Source organism: Drosophila arizonae, chromosome 4 (assembly GCF_054131065.1).
Source record: "Drosophila arizonae isolate 15081-1271.41 chromosome 4, UAZ_ARI_1.0, whole genome shotgun sequence".
Taxonomy (NCBI): domain Eukaryota; kingdom Metazoa; phylum Arthropoda; class Insecta; order Diptera; family Drosophilidae; genus Drosophila; species Drosophila arizonae.
In genome coordinates, this window is record NC_142924.1 from 20,521,097 (window position 1) to 20,539,734 (window position 18,638).

General features: G+C 45.5%; 1 protein-coding gene across 2 annotated transcripts; it reads left to right on the top strand.

The window, feature by feature from the left end:
* Positions 1-4,921: 4,921 nt before the first annotated feature.
* upSET (SET domain-containing protein upSET) lies at positions 4,922-18,515 on the top strand. Of its 2 annotated transcripts, none has more exons than XM_018005600.2 (6): positions 4,922-7,131; positions 7,923-8,422; positions 8,492-8,687; positions 8,755-15,656; positions 15,711-15,920; positions 15,985-18,515. In XM_018005600.2, exons 1-5 carry the CDS (start codon positions 4,922-4,924, stop codon positions 15,905-15,907), a joined length of 10,005 nt encoding a protein of 3,334 aa, XP_017861089.1. In that variant the 3' UTR covers positions 15,908-15,920; positions 15,985-18,515. The 2 variants fall into 2 exon arrangements, with proteins under 2 accessions (XP_017861089.1, XP_089325368.1); XM_089469242.1 differs by having other exon boundaries at positions 7,926-8,422.
* Positions 18,516-18,638: the final 123 nt, after the last annotated feature.

Here is an 18,638-nt window from a genome sequence, read left to right on the forward strand (position 1 = left end):
TACTCTGGGTTTATATGTGCTGCAATAAAGTCCGGTATTTACTAATGTTTATGTTAGTCAAATTAAATGTTTACAGTGCTATTGTCATTTTCGGGTTTTTTTTTCACGCAGTGCGTCGCCATATTTAATTTCATATTTTTCCCCCAATGAAAAAATATATTGTTCTCTGTCCCACTAACGCGTGTGGCATATAGCTTGCGCATTCGTTTGTTTTGCTTGCTATTTTCTTTTGTGCAACGTGAAGTTAGTTGTGCATAATAGAGCTCCACAGAGTTGCCAGCTATGCAAAGTAAAGTAAATATATACATATGTATATAAAATGTGAATTAAATGTTTTTAGTAAAAATTGTTCATTAAATATATGAAATAGAATGTTTACAATAGGGCTATAATATTTATACTCCAAATTGTTTGGAAGCAAATGCACTTTTGTAGGTACATTTAAGTCTTCAACCACATTATATTTCTTTTCATGCTGTATTGTTTTGACATGCGCATCAACAACGAACCAAAATAAAATAGTTGGGAACGTCTTATTTACAAAATTAATTCTTTTAAATATATGGTTGAGGTATTTGCGATTTTCCGCCATTTTGAAATTGCGTTTGATACAAATTTTATATGCTAGAACAGTACCGCCGTTGCTTAGATTTTTTCTTTTCAATTTCCTTTGGTTTTCTCATTTTTGCTGTACACTCCAATCGTGTGTTATGTTTTCGTCAAATGATTTATTATCAATTCTCGCTGTTGCACGGTTGTACTCCATTAAGTTGGCTGCAGTTGTTCACATTATTGGTATGTGTGTTATATGTTTGTCTCTTTTTCTCGCATAGTTCAATCTACACGCTGCCGATGCTACTCTTTACGCATACGTGATTTTTGCCTCGCCTGCTCTGTACGATTTTTCGCTACTTTCTGTAGTATGGGCAAAAATGAAAGCAAAAGTCGATGGACAAGTTTTTAATATGTATATTTGTATTCGTTTAGCGCATACGAAACTTATATGCACAAACCCCCCAATCTGAACAATGCCATGGAAAATCAAAAAAATATTCGATATTTCAAGGGATGCCAGTATTTGCCGCGAATACACCCCCGCCAAAACTATATGCATGTGTATGTATGTATTAATAACTATGCACCCAAATACGTACACATGCATAGGTATCATAAGCGAAAGAGGATGTGCAAGAAGTTTCTAAATGTGTAACCTATTAGATTACATACACATTTATATAAATATGAACAAGTACATGTGTATTTCAATTAATATTTATATATTTCTTATTAGTACTTAATATATTTTGCTTCATATTAATACCCTATAGGTAGGCAATTTAACAGATGTGCAAATTGTACGGGGCTGTACGAGGCTTATCCAATAAAACTATTCAAATATGCCTGCCCAGTGGGGCATGGGCATACGAGCGTATAAAGTACGCGCGACAAATAAAAAAATAAGACGCAATTAGTTGACACTCGGAACATTGAGCCGAGAGGTGGCATCATGAACAACAAACTCATATGCAAAACACAAATACAGATAGTGTGTGCCATGCAAAGTGTAGGTGTGTCTGAGGCTGGGTGTGGGGCTGCTGTATTGATGTCTGCATAGTGGGAATGCAATGCCAAAATTAGCTAGTCTTATTGCTGTAATCAAGTCATAGTAGTCGTAGTAATTTATTTACAACGTCTACTAGTGCGATTGCGAGTAGTCGATAAACAGTGTGTATTGCTATTGTTATCGATCGTTTGTTCCGATTAGATTTTTCGCTCATTTTTTAAATTGGGAAGCTTTGATTCGCTTTGCTTTGACCTGACGCCGTGAGTGACAGTGCCCAAGCTTTGCTTTCCTAAACAGTGAGTTCTTTCTTTCTCTTTTTAACGTTTGCAAAGCTAATAGAAAAGCACCGTGGTCATTCGCAGAGTTCGTATGCATGTGTATGTGTGTGTGTGTATGTGTTTGTGTCAATATGTTCTATTGTGCATTCAAACATGCTCTCTCGGAAGTTTGCTATTCACACACATGAACATACAAACGCACACGAAAAGCGATTTACGCGAGTGTAAATTGTTTATGGCGCGCATTTTAGCAGTTGGTTGGGGTAGGGTTATAGCTTTTGCTAATACATTTTTTTCGCATTTACGCTTAAGTGACGTGTGTGCTCATTTGTGTGTACGCATGTGCTAGTGTGTTAGATATTGGAACTTAACTACATGTAAAAATGCCCGCTTATTTTATAATTTGTTGGCTTTTTTAATACGATGTTGTATATACTTAAATACATACATATGTATATATGTACGTACGAGTCTACATATTTGTTGCTGCTGTTTGTTATCTTGGGGCTGTGTTGTTATTTGTCGCTGTTATTGGGAAACACATGAAACGGAAATAATTCATGTGAGCACACATGATTACACATACAGGCATATACGTAGGCCGTTAAAAACATATATGTATATGTATGTGTAACAGAAAAATTAAAAGATTGAAAGAATACTTGAATATTAAATTACATTTAAGCATCTGCATACGCTTAAGAGTAGGCATTGCACCGTTACATAACTGACTAAATAAGCTGTTATACATTGTTAATTTGTGTTATACATTTGGAAAAAGCATTTGCATACATGCATATTTATAACACAAATCATGGGGTTACATAAACACATTGACTGTGCAATTAGCATTTCGCAATTCTGGTGAATTTTGCGGTTTATTCTCTCTTTTTATTTATTTTATTTTTGTGTCAATTGATGGCAAAGTAAAGGCATAGGCATACACAAAACAACAACAGAATAAACACATGCATCGCGTATTCAATTGAGCAGCGGTCGATGCAAATGTGTGTTGCCCTCGCTGCCTTCGTCTCAATTAGAAATGAAATTTCAATAGGCGCGTACTCAGTAACTGCGAGAGCCAAGTGCAGCCCAAGAGGAGACGAGACAACTAGCAATAGATACTGCAAACAGCAGCAGCAACAACAACAATAACAACAATGCAGCAGCAAATAAGACGATGTCGTTGACTGCCATGAATGCCGCGCCGGATGCCAAGGCAAAATTAGTGCATTCACTTTTTGCTTTGGCTTTGGCAACGACCAAAAGCAAAGCAGAACTACAAGCAAATGCACACACATGCACTTTTACAGTACGGTTTATATATATGTACATATATAGTAGCTATGTGTGTAAATTGTAAATGCGAATAGCTAGGTGCAGAGAAACTGAAAAAAAAAAACTATAAAATTAGAGAAACATGCGCATAGCAGAAATGCCAAACAATGAGCCGAAGTAGAAAGAGAAATATACTAAATAAGATAATGCTGCTGGATGGATGTAAACAACAAATCAAACCATATAATTTAGAAACTAAAAAAAAACGAATGAAATAAATATATACGAGTAAAACAAATAAAAATGTATATTAATGTAAAATTTAAATAGGAATTCTAATAGGAACTTGAAACTGAAACTGAAACTCTTACCATTTATTATAGAGTATTAATGCCTTAGTATTAGAAGTGCTCATAAATATTGATTTACTGCCCTGAGTACGAGTCAAAATAACAGGTTTTATTTATTTGAGCAAAAGTGCACAGTTTTTTAAAAGGGGGCAAAGGAAATGATGGTTTGGCTCCACTGTACTTGCGCACGCATACAAATGTAAACAATGCAGGTTCATAACGTATTTCTTTGGTCTGCTTTGACTGCTTTGGCAGTTTGATGTTCGCGTTGCTTTCTGTGTGTTGGCTCTCTCTATTAACAAGTTTTGACGGGTTGGTTTCTTCTACTCGCGCTGCAAGTGTAAGCACAAACGACACACAAAAAGCAAACGAAAAAAATACACAAGAATTTGTGACGCGCATGCGTTTGGTTTTTGTCATTACATAAGCAACAAACTGGCAGCTGGCAACGCTGTGGCGATAAATCAGTTACACTAATCGATAATCGGTTGCAAAATTTAAATTAGTTTCTGAATATGCTTAGCATTTGTTTATTTATTTATTTTGTTTATTTATTTATATGAACATGAATGAGAAGAAATAATAATCTGATTTATAATTACCTAAATTTATTTATTGTTTATAGTAAATAAAACTTAAAAACTATTCTGTTTATATCATTGCAGCAAATGGAACATACAACGAAGGATCGTTTAATGAGTTAAATTTAAAGCAGTTTCGTTGTGCTGGACAACAACAACAATAAGAAGAAAAATAATAATAATAATAAAACAACGACACACACCCGAAACCAGGAACAACGAGTGCTAAAATAGAACTTGCAAAGCTACAGTTAAACGGGAGGCGCACCAAAACGGAAGCGTCGACTTGGTAGAAGTAGAGGCAAAAGAAAGAGAGACAATACACGCACCGTTATGTTTGTAATGGCTAACAATGTAATGTGGCACAGTGTTGGAAATCGTTTATGCAATTTGAATGCGCGCCACCCACAATTAGCAACCGCAAGCAGCGGTCAGGCAAACACCGCCGAAAAGAGCATTTCTGGTTATGCATTAGGCCCCCATAGGTTTGGGGGCACCATCACCAATAGAAGCAGCAGCAATTGCAGCAGCAGCAGCAGCAATAGGAACTGCAGTGCAACGCGACTAAAGTCACAAAATACAAAAATATTAAAGCAACAGCAGCAGCAACAACATCATCGGCGGCCGCAGCGGGAAAAGCTTCTAGTGAATAAGATGTCTAGTGAGGCAGTGTTGTGAAATGCCAAAAGTTAATACACAGCGGAAACAGCAGCAGCAAAAAGAAAAGCAACAAAAACTTAGCACCAGTTAAAAGCAGCCTCCCCCGCTCCATCTAACTTAGGTTTAAACCACTTCTATAAATATAGAAACAAAAAAGAGATATATATTAAAAAAAAAATATTATTTTGTGAGCAATTGAACTTCGTAAAAATGCCCATGTCCACGCATGATACGGTCTTCGTGGAGCCTGTCGTTGGCAGCAGCAGCAGCAGCGGCAACAATAGCAGCAGCAGTACCAGTAATAGCAGCGCCACCACACGAATCGGGATCAGTGGGACACAGCAGCAGCATCCGCCACACATTGTGATTGATGGCAGCAGCTTGTCGACGCAGGCACAGCTGAAGCGGATTATGCAGCGGCGCATGTCCATTCAGGCGCAGCCCGCCCAGAAGTACGCGGTGCGTACGACAACAGCGCAACAGCAACAGCAGCAACATTTGCCCCAGCAACAGCAGCAGCAGCAACATGAATTGCTCAATCCGCAGATCTACAAAATTGTCACGACCGATGGCAGCACCAGCAACGTCATCATCGACACCTCCGCTGCAACACCGCCGCATAACTCGAAGCTGTTGCTCAGTAATCTCACGGTGCTGTCCAAACAGGCGCCCGCCCTGTCCTCCCAGTCACAACACCAACAGCAGCAGCAGCTCAGCTATGTGAATGCTAAGAATCTGCCGTATGTGACGGCAACGCCCGCGCTCAAGCAGCAGCAGCAGCAAAAGTTTGGCACAATTGGCGCCTACAAAGCTGTGAATGCCAACGCCAATGGCAAGCAGCTACAGGGGTACGCGCAGGCGACGCAGCAGGGTAGCGGCACGCCGGTCATGCAGAAGGTAACGCTGGGCTCGCGGGTTGTGACGCGACTCCAGTCGTATGTGCCGCCCCAGCAGCAACAGCAACAGCAGCAGCAGCAGCCGCCGCAGATCATTGTGCAGTCAGCGTCAGCGGCGCAGCAGAAATACGTTAGCCGGCCGGCGATAACGACAACGGCGGCGGCTCTGCTCAAGAAGGCCAATCAGAAAATAACAGTCAAGAGTGTTGGCAACATGTTGCAACAGCAGCAGCAGCAACAACAGCAGCAGCAGCAACATCAGCAGCAACAACAGCAGCAGCAGCAACAGTTGAAGGCATTCATCTCCTCACAGCAGGCAACACACAAGACAGCCGTTAAACCCAAATTCGTCAAGCAGTACAGCAGCGCGTCCGGCGGCCTATCCATTGCTGCGGTGCCACAGCAGCAGCAACAGCAGCAGCAGCAGCAGAATGCCTATGGCAAGCAGCACCAACAGTTGACGCCCAATAAGCTGAACAAACTGACTGCTAGCAGCAACACAAAATATGTATTGCAACAGCAACCGCTGCAACAGTTAGCCGCCAACTTGCCGCAAGGCACGCAGCTGCAGCAGAAGACCACAACGACGGCTGGGGGCGGCAGCGGCGGTTATATGTTGCAGCAGTCGACGGCGGGAGCCATCAAGTTTGTCAACTCACACGGCACCGTCATCCAGCAGCATCCGCCCCAGGGCCAGGTCAAGCGCATTCACTACAACAGCAGCAGCAGCGACAGCAGCACCGACCACCACCAGCAGCAGCAGCAGCAACATCATCAATCCTCCCTGATCACAGACGATGTGATGATTGTGAATGGCACGCAGATGACAGATGAGCTCTCGGCGCGCATTCTGCAGAGCATGGCACAAAAGTCCTTTAGCCAGCAGCAGCAGCGCTTTCAGCAGCAGACAACACCAACATCAACACCAACAACAGCAGCGGCAGCAGCAGCAGCAGCAGCAGCAAATGCAAGCATGCCACCGCCACAGCCAACGTCGACACCCACGCAAATTATATACGGAGGAAATAGCAGCGGTAACAGCAGCAGCAACAGCAACAACAACAGCAGCAGCGGTAGCAATAGCAACAACAACAGCAACAACACTGTAACAGCAACGTCAAACAATCTGCTGTTGAGCCACTATCAAGCTGCAGCAGCAGCAGCAGCCGGCATGTCGCCCAGCTCGTCGTCAACAGCAACATTGACGCCAGCCTCATCGCCATCACCCTCGCCAGCCACGTCATCGCCAGCATCTGGCTCGTATCTGACGGTGACTTCCTCCAGCGCGCCCTCGGTGAGCATCTCTTCGCATGGCTTTGCCAGCGGCAGTGCCGCAATGTCCTCCTACATGTCGGCGACGGCGGCGCGCCGTCAGTCGGTCAGTGCGCCCACCAGCCGAGCAACGTCGCTCGAGCGCAAGCAAATCCAGCAGCAGCAACAGCACCTGCTCCACGAGGCTGTCACAGCAGCAGCAGCAAACATGCGCAAACCGCCGCCCACTGTGGTCGAGTATTACAAGCACAGGTGAGTAATTGGCGAGGTAAACATTATGTTGAGTTATAGTCAAAAGGAATAAACTTAAATGAAAATAAAGTATAATAAAAAAATAATCTATTGTAACTGGTTTTCAATCAAAATTAAACTTGATTGAGGAATTGAAATTAGAATTTTATTGAAAAAGGCAAAACATTCAAAGACTTTGAGAGGAAAGGGATTCTAATGCCCTCACATATAACAATAATAATATAATGTAAAAATAATATCAGAATTTTGTAAGGATTTTTTTATAGACCTACTATTATTAGATTCTTTCCAGCATTGACTTGAAGTAATTCTCATATTATTATCAAACTGAATTTGCATTAGAATGTTAAATAGATTAGAATAGAAAGCAATAAGATTCTCCTATATACTTGAAATATCTTAATTTTTAACAATATATTATGAAGGTATATGGAAAAGAGAACGGACAAAGTTTTCAATGTTAGGATTGGAAGTTTCATTAGGAGTATTTGAAATGAAATATTTGCTTACGATCTAGTTTGTTTTGCCTAGTGAGGTTACTTGACAGTTGGTTAAACACATCAATTCAATTTGAATGAGGGATCGAAAAAAATGGTTGCCAAGTTCATTTTGGATACGGAAAAGTTGCCCTGACTCCGAGCACCAAGCAGCACAGATTCTCAGCTTCTGTAGCTATCGATATCGAGAGCTTAGTCTAGTGATAGGTTTTGTTTCTACGTCGAGCCATTTCCTAACGAAAACTGTCAACGCGCACAACTAACGTAAAAATTAACTTCTGAAATTTATTGCAGCAGCAACAGCTTAAATAATTTAAACAGTGGACTGCGCAGTAGCAACTCCAGCACGAGCTTAAATACAGCGGCGACAGCGTTGGGCTCAGCAGCGAGTCCACACTTGACGCCTGTGCACGTGGAGACAGCGACGCTTTTGATGAAACCTCAGCAGCAGCAGCAACAACAACAACAACAACAGCAGCAGCAGCCACAACAACTGAACGCAAACGAGGAGGAACTGTACATAGAGGAAGTGCGTCCAGTGCCTGTGCACACTCAAGACCTGCGTTTGCAGCAATTGCACGCCATAATGCAGGATCACACGTACGCCTCTCAGCAGCAGCAGCAACAACAACAGCAGCAGCAGCAGCAGCAGTTGGCGACCGGTGGAGCCACAGCCGCACAGCAAATGCAGCAGCAGCAGCAGCCACAGCAGTGGTCCCTTGGCGGCATTGGTGTCACTGTCAGCGGCCCCGCAACGACTCCGGGGGGCTTCAACAGTTTCTATGGACAACAGAGTGAGTTAATATATCTTAATATTATAAAAAAATGTATAAATCTTTCGTTGTCGTCATTTACCCAACCAGTGGGCCGCCATGTGCCGCATGATGATGACGCCCAGTCGGCTATAAGCGGGAGCTCACGTCTGGCCAGCGCCGATATTGATCCAGGCGAGGAGACGGAAACAGCGCCCGAGGCAGAAGCTGAGGATGATTCGGTTACCCGCTGCATCTGTGAGCTAACCCATGACGATGGTTACATGATCTGCTGCGACAAGTGCTCGTAAGTATGCCAGCCCTCTAGATTGTTGCGTTTACTAATCAAAAATGTTGAATTACACCATCCATAGCGCCTGGCAGCACGTGGACTGCATGGGCATCGATCGCCTCAACATACCCGAGGAGTATCAGTGCGAGCTGTGCCAGCCGCGACCCGTGGACAAGGCCAGGGCACGTGCGCTGCAGCGCCAAAAGCGTCGAGAGCATATGCTGCTCGTGGCTACACAAGCGGCAAGTGGTGCGCCGACTGCAACGGGAACTACGGCAGCCGCTGTTGGCGCTTCAGCGGCAGCATCAGCAGCCAATTCAATGGGCGGAGCAGCGACAGCGGCAGGCTCCCTGCTTTACAACAGCCAAGAGCTGCCGCAGCAGCAGCAGCAACAACAACAACAGCAGCATCAGCAGCAGCAACAACGGCTCGGAGCCGGCCCGAATGGTGGCTTCGGCCCAGCTGCTGGTGGCATAACCAAGAAATCAAAGAAAACCAAAGATGGCGCAGCCGGCACGCTGAAGAAGAGCAAGAAGAGCGGCGACAAGCTGAATGCCAGTGGCGGGTCAGCCGGCGGCACTGGAAGCTCCAAGTCGACAAAGAAGAGCAGCAAGCGCAAGAGCAAATCTGGTGGCGATGGCGCCGGGGGCAGCGGTCCTGCCTTGACTGCCGCCGAGAAGCATGCTGCCAACTTGCGTCAGTGGATTGAGCACTATGAGTACGCCGTAACGAATCATTATTCGCCCGAGTTGCGTGCCCGTCTGCATGCCATACAGAAGCAGCCCAGCCTGTTGCAAAGCATACAGAATACGGAGAATAAGGCGCTGCGTCTGATTGCTGGCGGCTGTGCCTCGGAGCTGGACAAGCGCGCCCAGCTGATACCGTATGCGGGCGCCAAGGTGTTGATCAGCAGCGTGGATCTGGCGCCGCATTCGCCCATCCATGAGCTGCGCGGCAAGTACATGCTGACCACGCAGTTTCGCACGCAGAATCCCACCGTGAACATGAATACGCCGCCGCCGAGCAACTATCTGAACAGCTTCAAGGTGCACAAGACGCCCGGACAGTTTGTGTTCTTCTATCAGCTGCCCGGCGTGGAGGCGCCCATGCAAACGCATCAACAGCAGGCGAACCACCAGCCGCCGCCACCGTTGCCCGCCTATCTCAAGGGACCCGAGGTGTGCGTCGATACGCGAACCTATGGCAACGACGCCCGCTTCGTGCGTCGCTCGTGCCGGCCCAACGCCGAGCTGCAGCACTACTTCGAGAAGGGCACACTGCATCTGTATATTGTGGCGCTGACGCACATTCGAGCCCAGACGGAGATCACGGTGCGGCACGAGCCGCACGACCTGGCAGCTGTGGAGCAGAAGAAGTCCCACTCGGCGGTCATACAGCCGACGAGCACACGGTGCGCCTGTGATCTGGGCAGTGATTGCCTGTTCGCCCTGCCCCTGGCTGTGCAACAGCAGCTGCAGGCGCCGCCCGCTCAGCCGCGCAGCAGTCATCGCAACAAGGCCGCCGCTGCAGCCGCGGCAGCAGCAACGGCTGCCAACAGCGCCGCAGCGATACAGCTGACCATGGGCATGGGCAGCACAGTGGCAGCGGCAGCAGCAGCAGCAGCGGCAACGGCACGCAATCGCTCCACCTCCTCCAGTGGCGAGAGCAGCAGCCACATGGGCCTCAACAGTCCGCAGCTGAGCCAGTTGAATTTGGGCTTTAAGCCCAGTCCGGCTGCCACGATGAGTACGATGGGCAACGGCGTGACAGCGGTGGCAACTGCTGCTGCAATGCTCTGTAACAGCAACAGCAACAGCGGCAACAGCAACAACTCGTGCTCCGTTTCCATGTCCAGTGTGCTGCACGACTCGGGCATTTGTACATCGTCGTCATCGCCATCGGTGTCGATTCCATCGCCTACGCCCACGCAATTGCAGTCGCCCACGTTGCAGCAGCAGCAGCAACCGGCGCAGCAGCAGACATCGCTGCTGCATCGCAGTCCAACACAGCAGCAACAGCAAATACTCGCTGCATTGCCGACACCTATGTTGCTGTCGCCACAGCTGCTGCAGAAGCCGACACAGCAGCAGCAACCATCGCTGTTGCAAAACCAGCAGCAGCAGCAACAGCAGCAACAGGAGCCGCTGGCGGTAATTGCAGCTGCAGCAGCGGCACAGCGACCGATGGCTACTTTCTATTTGCAGCCACAGTCTCCGCACCAGCCACAGTCACAACAGCAACAGCAACAGCAAATCAATGTGCAGCGACAACAACAAGAACAGCAGCCGCAGCAGCAGCAACAACAGCAGCAGCAGCAGCAGCAATACGCACAGCAGCAGCAACAGCTGGCTGATGAGGCACGCATGGCGGTTAGCGCATTACAAACTTTACATGCCACGCCCACAGCGCACATGGCGACGCCCATAAAAATTACAACAACACAGCCGCTTAAGCAACAGCAGTCGCAGCAGCAGCAACAGCAGCAACAGCAACATCAACAACTACAGCAATTCCAATTGCAACAGTCACAGCAACAACAGCAACAGCCATCACCCCAGCAGCAAGCACAGATTTATCAGGCATCAGTGTCGCCCACCAAAACGCCTTCAAAAGCGAACTCACAGCTCAACAACAACTGCAGCAACAGCAACAATAATAATAACAACAATAACAACAACAATAGCATCAATTTAACTCCAACAACACGCAAAACGCCTGCAAAAGCAGCAGCAACAGCAACAACAATTAATAGCTCCGCCGTACGAGAGGCCAAGGTGGAGGAATCGTCAACAGCTGCCAGCACGCCGGCAACATCTACGCCCGCTGCCAAAAAGGACAAGCCAAAATCTCGCGAGGAACGCAAGTTGGAAGCCATTCTGCGTGCCATCGACAAAATGGAGAAGCAGGAGGCGCGCGGCAAGAAGGCCAGCGGCGGTGCAGCGGCGGGCGCAGAGAGTCGCCAAGTGGGTGGCAAGCAGCGCATGAGCAATTCGCCAGCATCGCCGCGCAAACGCAATGCCAGCAGCAATTCCATGAGTGAGTCGGCCGACGGCAGCTCTCTGAACTTGGGCACGCCCACCAGCACCAACAACAACAACAATAACAGCAGCAAAGCTGGCGCAGCAAGGCGCAACAAAAAGAAGCGCAAAGTGAGTCGCAGCTACAACAACCACAACAACAACAACAGCAAGCGCAGAAAGAGTCTAAGTGAATCGGATGCTGAATCGCATACCGAATCGGAGCTGGCTTCACCCGCTCTACAGAATCAAAATCTGAATCTGAATCAGCATCAGAATATAATGCAGCACAACAACAACAACAACAGCGTGCAACAGCAGCAGCAGCAGCAACAACAACAATCTACAGATCAGGCTGCGGGCTTGCTGCTGGCATTGGCGCACAACAACTGCGAGCCCTTCAAGCCGCCAGCAGAAACGTCTGCGGTCAGCAGCGCCTGTTTGCTAATTGAGGCAGCAATGGGTCCGCTAGAGCAGCAGCCAGAGCAGCAGCAATCGTTGCAATCGCCATCCGTTGGGGAGTTCAAGTATCCGCCCAGTGGCGCCAAGACAAAGAAGTCGCTCATGTCCAGCTGGTTTCAGTCGGAGCAATGCGAGCAACAATCTGGACTGGACAGTCTAGTCCAAGCAGCCATGAGCGAAATAAATGGCTCCAGGGAGCAGCTGCAACAGCAACAGCAGCAGCAACAGCAACAGCAACAGATGCAGCAAATTCCCGCACAGCAATCGCAGCAACTGCAAATCGATGCTCCAGCGTTGCTCAAAGTGGAGCAGTTCATACATCAAGTGGAGGCCACTGAGCGCTCGCAGATGCCTTCCGTGCAGAACAATTCGTCGGTGAAGAAGCGTTGGCTGCGCCAGGCCATTAGCGAAGAGACAACCGATGAGAATCAGCCCCAGGCTACGGTGACGCCCACGCCCAGCATATCGCCGCTGCAGCACCAGCAACAACAGCTGCAGCAGCAGACGCCGCCTTTGCTCTCGAACGGCTTCAGCACGCCGTTGAAGAAGCGTCGTCTGGTGGTCGTCAGCAATGGTGGGTTGGAGGCGACGGCAAGTGAGGAGCCGCACATCGACGTCATTGGCAGCGCCGGCGAGGAGGAGCACAAAGTGGAGCAGTTGGAGCAGGCACAGACGGAAGTGCTGAAAGTCGAGACGCATCAGCACTTCGAGCAGGATGATGATGTGGACATCTTGCGGTCGCCCAGTCCCGGTGCACAGCAAATCGTTGCCGAAGACAATCTGGTCAAGATTGAGCCGGAGGACACAAGTGCCGCAGCGGAGGATGTCAAGATTGATGTGGAGCGTGAGGAGAGTCAAGCGTGTGACAAGTTTGAAGAGCTGATCAATGTTAAGCGCGAGAAGGAGGAACAGCAGCAACAGCAGCAACAGCAACAGCAGCAACAGCAGCAGCAGCAAGAGCAACAACAAGCCATCGCCAAGGTGGAGCCTTTGCCAGAAGAGAAGCAGCAGGTGACTAAAGTAGAGCCCAAGGCGGAAATTAAGCCGGAGCCAACAGCTAAAGTGGACCCACTGCCTGAGCCCAAGCCAGGTGAATCGTTGCTGCGCACAGCAGCAATGACTGCAATGCCAGCAACAGCAACAACAGCCATTGCAACGGCGACTGTGGTTGAGTCCAAGGCGACTGCCAAACCGCGCGCTGCAGCTGTGAAGGATGAGGATGAACCGCTTAAAAAGAAGCCCAAGTTGGAAACAAACTCAACAGCAGCAACAACAACAGCAGTAGCAGCTACAGCTGCAACCACAACAGCTGCAACAGTTGCTGCGGTAGCAACGTCAACCCCAACGGCGACGACAACAACAACAGCAACGGCAATTGCTACGCCTGCAGCCAGCAGCAAAAACCTAACCGAGCTGGACATACAGGAGCGTCTCTTATCCTTCCATGCTGAGAACATATCCTATTTGCAGTCGCGCAATAAGAAGGCAACTAGCAGCTGCTCCGGCCAGAGCAACAACAACAACAACAACAACAGCAGCAGCAGCAGCAATAATATTGCAGCCGGCGTTGACTTGCCCACCAAAAAGTCCAGCAAGGTGAAGGATGAGAAGCGTGAGCGCGACAAGCAGATCAAGAAGTCGAAAAAGGACAAGAAGAAGTCAAAGGAGAAAGATAAACTGAAGGCGGCAGCTATTGCAGCAGCCTTGGCCGTTGCTGCGCCTGAGGCCAAAAAGAAGCAGCCCAAAGAGTCGAAGCAGCAATTCCAGCTGCCAGCAGCTGTAGCAGCAACAACACCCACACCTGCAACACTCACACCTGTCACAGCGGCAGCAATAACAGCAACAACGAATGGCAAGACCAAACACAACAGCAACGTGCTCGAGCAACAGCAGCAGCAGCAGCGACGTCGCACCATGTCAATGTGTGTTACAGCAGGCACGCCTGCAACGCCCACAGTGCCAACAACTCCAGTACTAGGAGCCACAAAGAAGCGTCAGACCAACTTTGAGCAGGAGCTCACGAAGCCCAACAGCCAAATACTCAGCAGCAGTCTATTGCTCAATACCAGCAAAACCCCGCAGCAGCATCAGCAAACGGCAGCAGCAACAGCAGCAGCGGCGATTGTTGCGCCAACAACAGCACAGCAGCAGCATCGCAAGGAGAACAATCATCATCATCATCACCATCATCACCACCATCAGCCGCAGCAGCAGCAACAGCAGCAGGAGGCAACCGGTTCTATGAGCTTGGCAGCGGCCATCGCCAGCGGTAAATTGACGCCGATCAGTCGACGGCGCGAATCTATGTGCGGCAGCAGGCAGCAGGCGCTCATTGCGGCCGCTATGAAAAAGGATAAGAAGGAAAAGAAGAAGAGCAAGAAAAAGGATCGTGAGAAGAAGCAAAAGGAGAAGGAGAAAGGCAAGCAAAAGGAGAAAGACAAGGACAAGGACAAGGAGACGACAAAGGCTAAGGCCAATAATCAACAGAAGCAACAGCAGACGACTGCAACAGCTGCAAATGCAATGGCCAATAAGACAGCATTAGCTAAGCCGGCCTTAACAAAGCCAGTTACAGCCACGCCCACGCCCACGCCCCCTGTTCATTCAGCGCCCATATCAGCTGCACCGATACCTGTGCTAATCACGCAACCAACATTGTCAACGCCACCAACAGCAATGCCAACAGCAGCAATGTCAGTGCCACCTGTCGGTGCTCCCCTGCCGCAGCTGCCCTTCTACAACACCATCTATGGCAAGTTGCAGGAGCCGCCAGTGATGCCGGCCATTGCATCGTTGGTGTCCTCGCCGCTGGCCAAAATGAGCAGCAGCAGCAGCATCCCTAGTTTGGCCGAGTACTTGGAGGCAACCAAATCGAAGGCGGCGGCCGCAGCAGCTACAGCGACAGCCCAAACAGTCGTTGCTGTTCCACCAACAGCCGCAGCCGCTACAGCATCAATTGCCATGGCAGCTAGCAATGGGCTGGCTACAGCACTGGAGAGCATGCCGCCGCCATCGACAACGCCGCTCAAGCTCTACACGCGCACTGCCAGCCATGATCCCCGCTTAAATCCCATGCTGACCGTGCCGGAGCCAGCGCCGATGCCGAAACGCAAGCTGTCGATTAGCGAATATCGCATGCGGCATCGCCCCTCGGTCGACACTGCGCCCACAACTCCGACGACGCCGACAACGCCAACGGAGCGCTGCTTTGCCAAGCCGCAGACCATTAACAAATGCTCGCTGCAGTCGCCAGAACGCTACCAGGCGATGCGGGATCGACGCAATTCCATCAGCGTCCATCAGAATCAGAACAACGGCAGCAGCAGCAGCGGCGGCGACAAGAATCATCTCTACCAGCAACAGCAGCAGCAACAGCAATCCTCCTCGACGCTCAAGGGCAACCCGAAGAACTCCGTGCTGAATTCAGCAGCGGCAACGCTGAGCACGGTCAACAGCATCCTGAGCACTGCTCACAAGCTGCACATGTTCGATGACAAGCCCAAGGGTAAGCTTTGAATCATATCCAAAAGTCCATTTGCTAATAGTTTTCGTTTTGCAGGTGGCCACTTCAATGCGGCACCCACGTTGCTGGAGCAGCAGCAGGAGAAGATGAGCGAGCGCTCGCGTTGTCTGCAGCGCACAATTTCCTGTGATTCGCGTGTCATTGAGCGCCTGGGCGCCGGTGCAACAGCTGGTGTCAGTGCCAGCCTAGTGGACAAAGTGACTGGAGCGAGTGGTAGGCGTGATGCAACATAGAGGCTATGAACAGGTGGGTCGAGAGTTTCGATGAAAGATAAGACATTTTTTTCATAGTCGAATTTATTTCACGACAGGCATTAAATCAAAACGATGAAAGCAGCAGATCCTTCGGATAAACCGAAAATCTAACCTCAACTCGAAATAGCAATCAAAATCTGGATATTGAAAACAATCCCTGGCGTATCAAATGATCTATATATAGATATATAAATCTATATATGTAAATCATATATATGCTACGCGGCTCTCCTTATTTAAACAAATGTACAGCAAATCCGGACATAGAAATACAAAGGCAGTCACAGAGAAATTGAAACCTTATTATTTGTGTTGTAAACGCTATAACTCGCTATAATTAATACTACTTAAAAATATATATATATAAATAAATTATTTATATATATATTTATTTATATAAATATGTAATCGCTTTGAGTTCGGGAGAAGAAACGATGACAAGAATATAGTGAAGAGCCTTCTGCTAAGCTGATTAGCAGTTCAACTGGTCGCGTTTTTTCGCAACAATCGATCAACTTATCTAATTCTACTCCATAAATATGTATCTTTATAATGTAGTATATATATAAATACTATATGTAGCGCTATAGACGTATATAAAACTTAGATATACAAAAGAATCACACACAAACAAACTACAACTAATTGAAAAGTTGATCAAGCTGTAAGCATTAGATTTCCTTTTGTTTTTAAAATAATTAAATGCATAATGTATTAATATTACTTTATACCTTAGCACTTTTAGTTGCGTAGAGCTTCGAGAATTTTTACATTTATTTAAACTTATTGAAATATGCAAACAAAAACTAAAGCAACAACAAAATATGATTATTGTTTTCACTTAATTTTTTTTCGTAGCCGTAATTAAAGATTATATGAGAATAATAACAGATTTAATAAAGAAAAGAAAGAATTGATAACAACATAACCAGGCTTAAAACGCAAGCAATACTATAAACCAAAATAAATGGAACTAAACTGTAAATAGGAATTTTGCCAGAGTAAATAGCGAATCGCATATTGTTGAATAACTGTATATAGAATCCAGAGTAAATAAAATTAATCCGTTTCAACACGAAACAACAATGCTAATTTAGTACGTAAGCTAAAAATTGAAAAAAGAGTACAAAAGGCGAGTTAATTGAACGTAATTAAATTTAAGTAATGCCTAAAAAAACAAATTTAAAATTTATATATTGTACATAAAAAAAGGGCCGTCGCGTATAAGATCAACATAAAACTTGAAATTATTTCCTCTTTAACAATAGATTTCAATATTTTTGTAATTCAGTAAAGAAAAACTCTCCGCCTAATTTCTTTCCTTAAATGCCCAAAAACAACAACAGAATCGTAATTTTTAGCCCTGTGAATATGTATTTCTTTTAAATTATTAAGAAATTTTGAATACCAAAATTATCTCTATAATTTGACTTTTTTACAGATTAAAACAGTTTTTACAGTTAACATTTAAGAGGTTTAAATCGTTTAGGTTCAAAGAATTTTAACTAAAATTAATTAATTTAGGGACGAACAGAAACTCTTGAGTATATGCTGTTAAAGATGGTTCAAATGAAATATTTAGTTGTCACGTTTCGGAGATGGATGGGTCTTATGCAAGAACTATATTATTACCTGTGCTATCTCCATGAACATATTTTTGATCAGAATTGATTTTAGGTGTTCTTGTCATAAAATTGAACTATTCTATACATAGATTATATCTCTCAAATAGTTTATATTACCTTAAAAACTTGTACGCCTAACTTTCGACAAGTATTGCCGTATCAGTTTCCTCATCGTTTATATCATATTCTTTTGATCCAACTAATACACATGAATTTTTAGTTCGAAAGTCGTGAAACAAAAAAGATTATTTTGTATAAGAATTTATTCTAATATATTTAAATGCTCTTGTTAACATTTAAAATCGGTCGGAGTATTGGAGTTAGGAGTATAGAAATTATATATTAACTTTTTAAGAATATGTTGTTTTTATGGGTTTATCTGTATATATATATAAAGAAAATAAAAACAAAAACAATTTTTTTTTTTTTTTTGTAATGAAGAAAGTGTAAAATACAAAATGCAAATTTAAGAAGCCGATTTTATATAAAACAAATATATTGTTAATTTATTTAAGATCTGTATAATACTAAACAAAATACATTTAGACATAAAATACATTTACAAACGAAAATTTCGTAATAAAAATTGAAAAGAAAAACAAAAACAACAAAAAAAAAAACAAAATTAGTTTTATAGCATTACAAACAGCAATTACGTATAAATTATTTGAAGAAAATTCAATATAATCATTTTTACTGTAAATTAAGTATTTTGCATAAATTTTAAGTGCGAATTTTGAATATAAGAGTAGAGTTTTTAGCCTTAACATTTGGTTTAACTGATGTACATTAAATATGTTAATTATTTACTAAAAGAGAACAGAAAAAACAAACAGAAAAAACAATGGGCGAATCTTAACACTTCCGTCTGTAAAATACATTAAAACAAATTGGATTCGTAAGATTCTTTACCACAGTAAAAAGAAAAACGAAAAACAAATAAAACGAAATAAAATTATAAACGTTAAATGTGTTTTCCTGCTTGACATGGGAATTTTCCTTAAGGGGATGTTTGTTATTATAATTATGGTTAGCAAACGTCAATTGGCCAATCTCTTATTTTCATAAGGCAATACTTGATATTA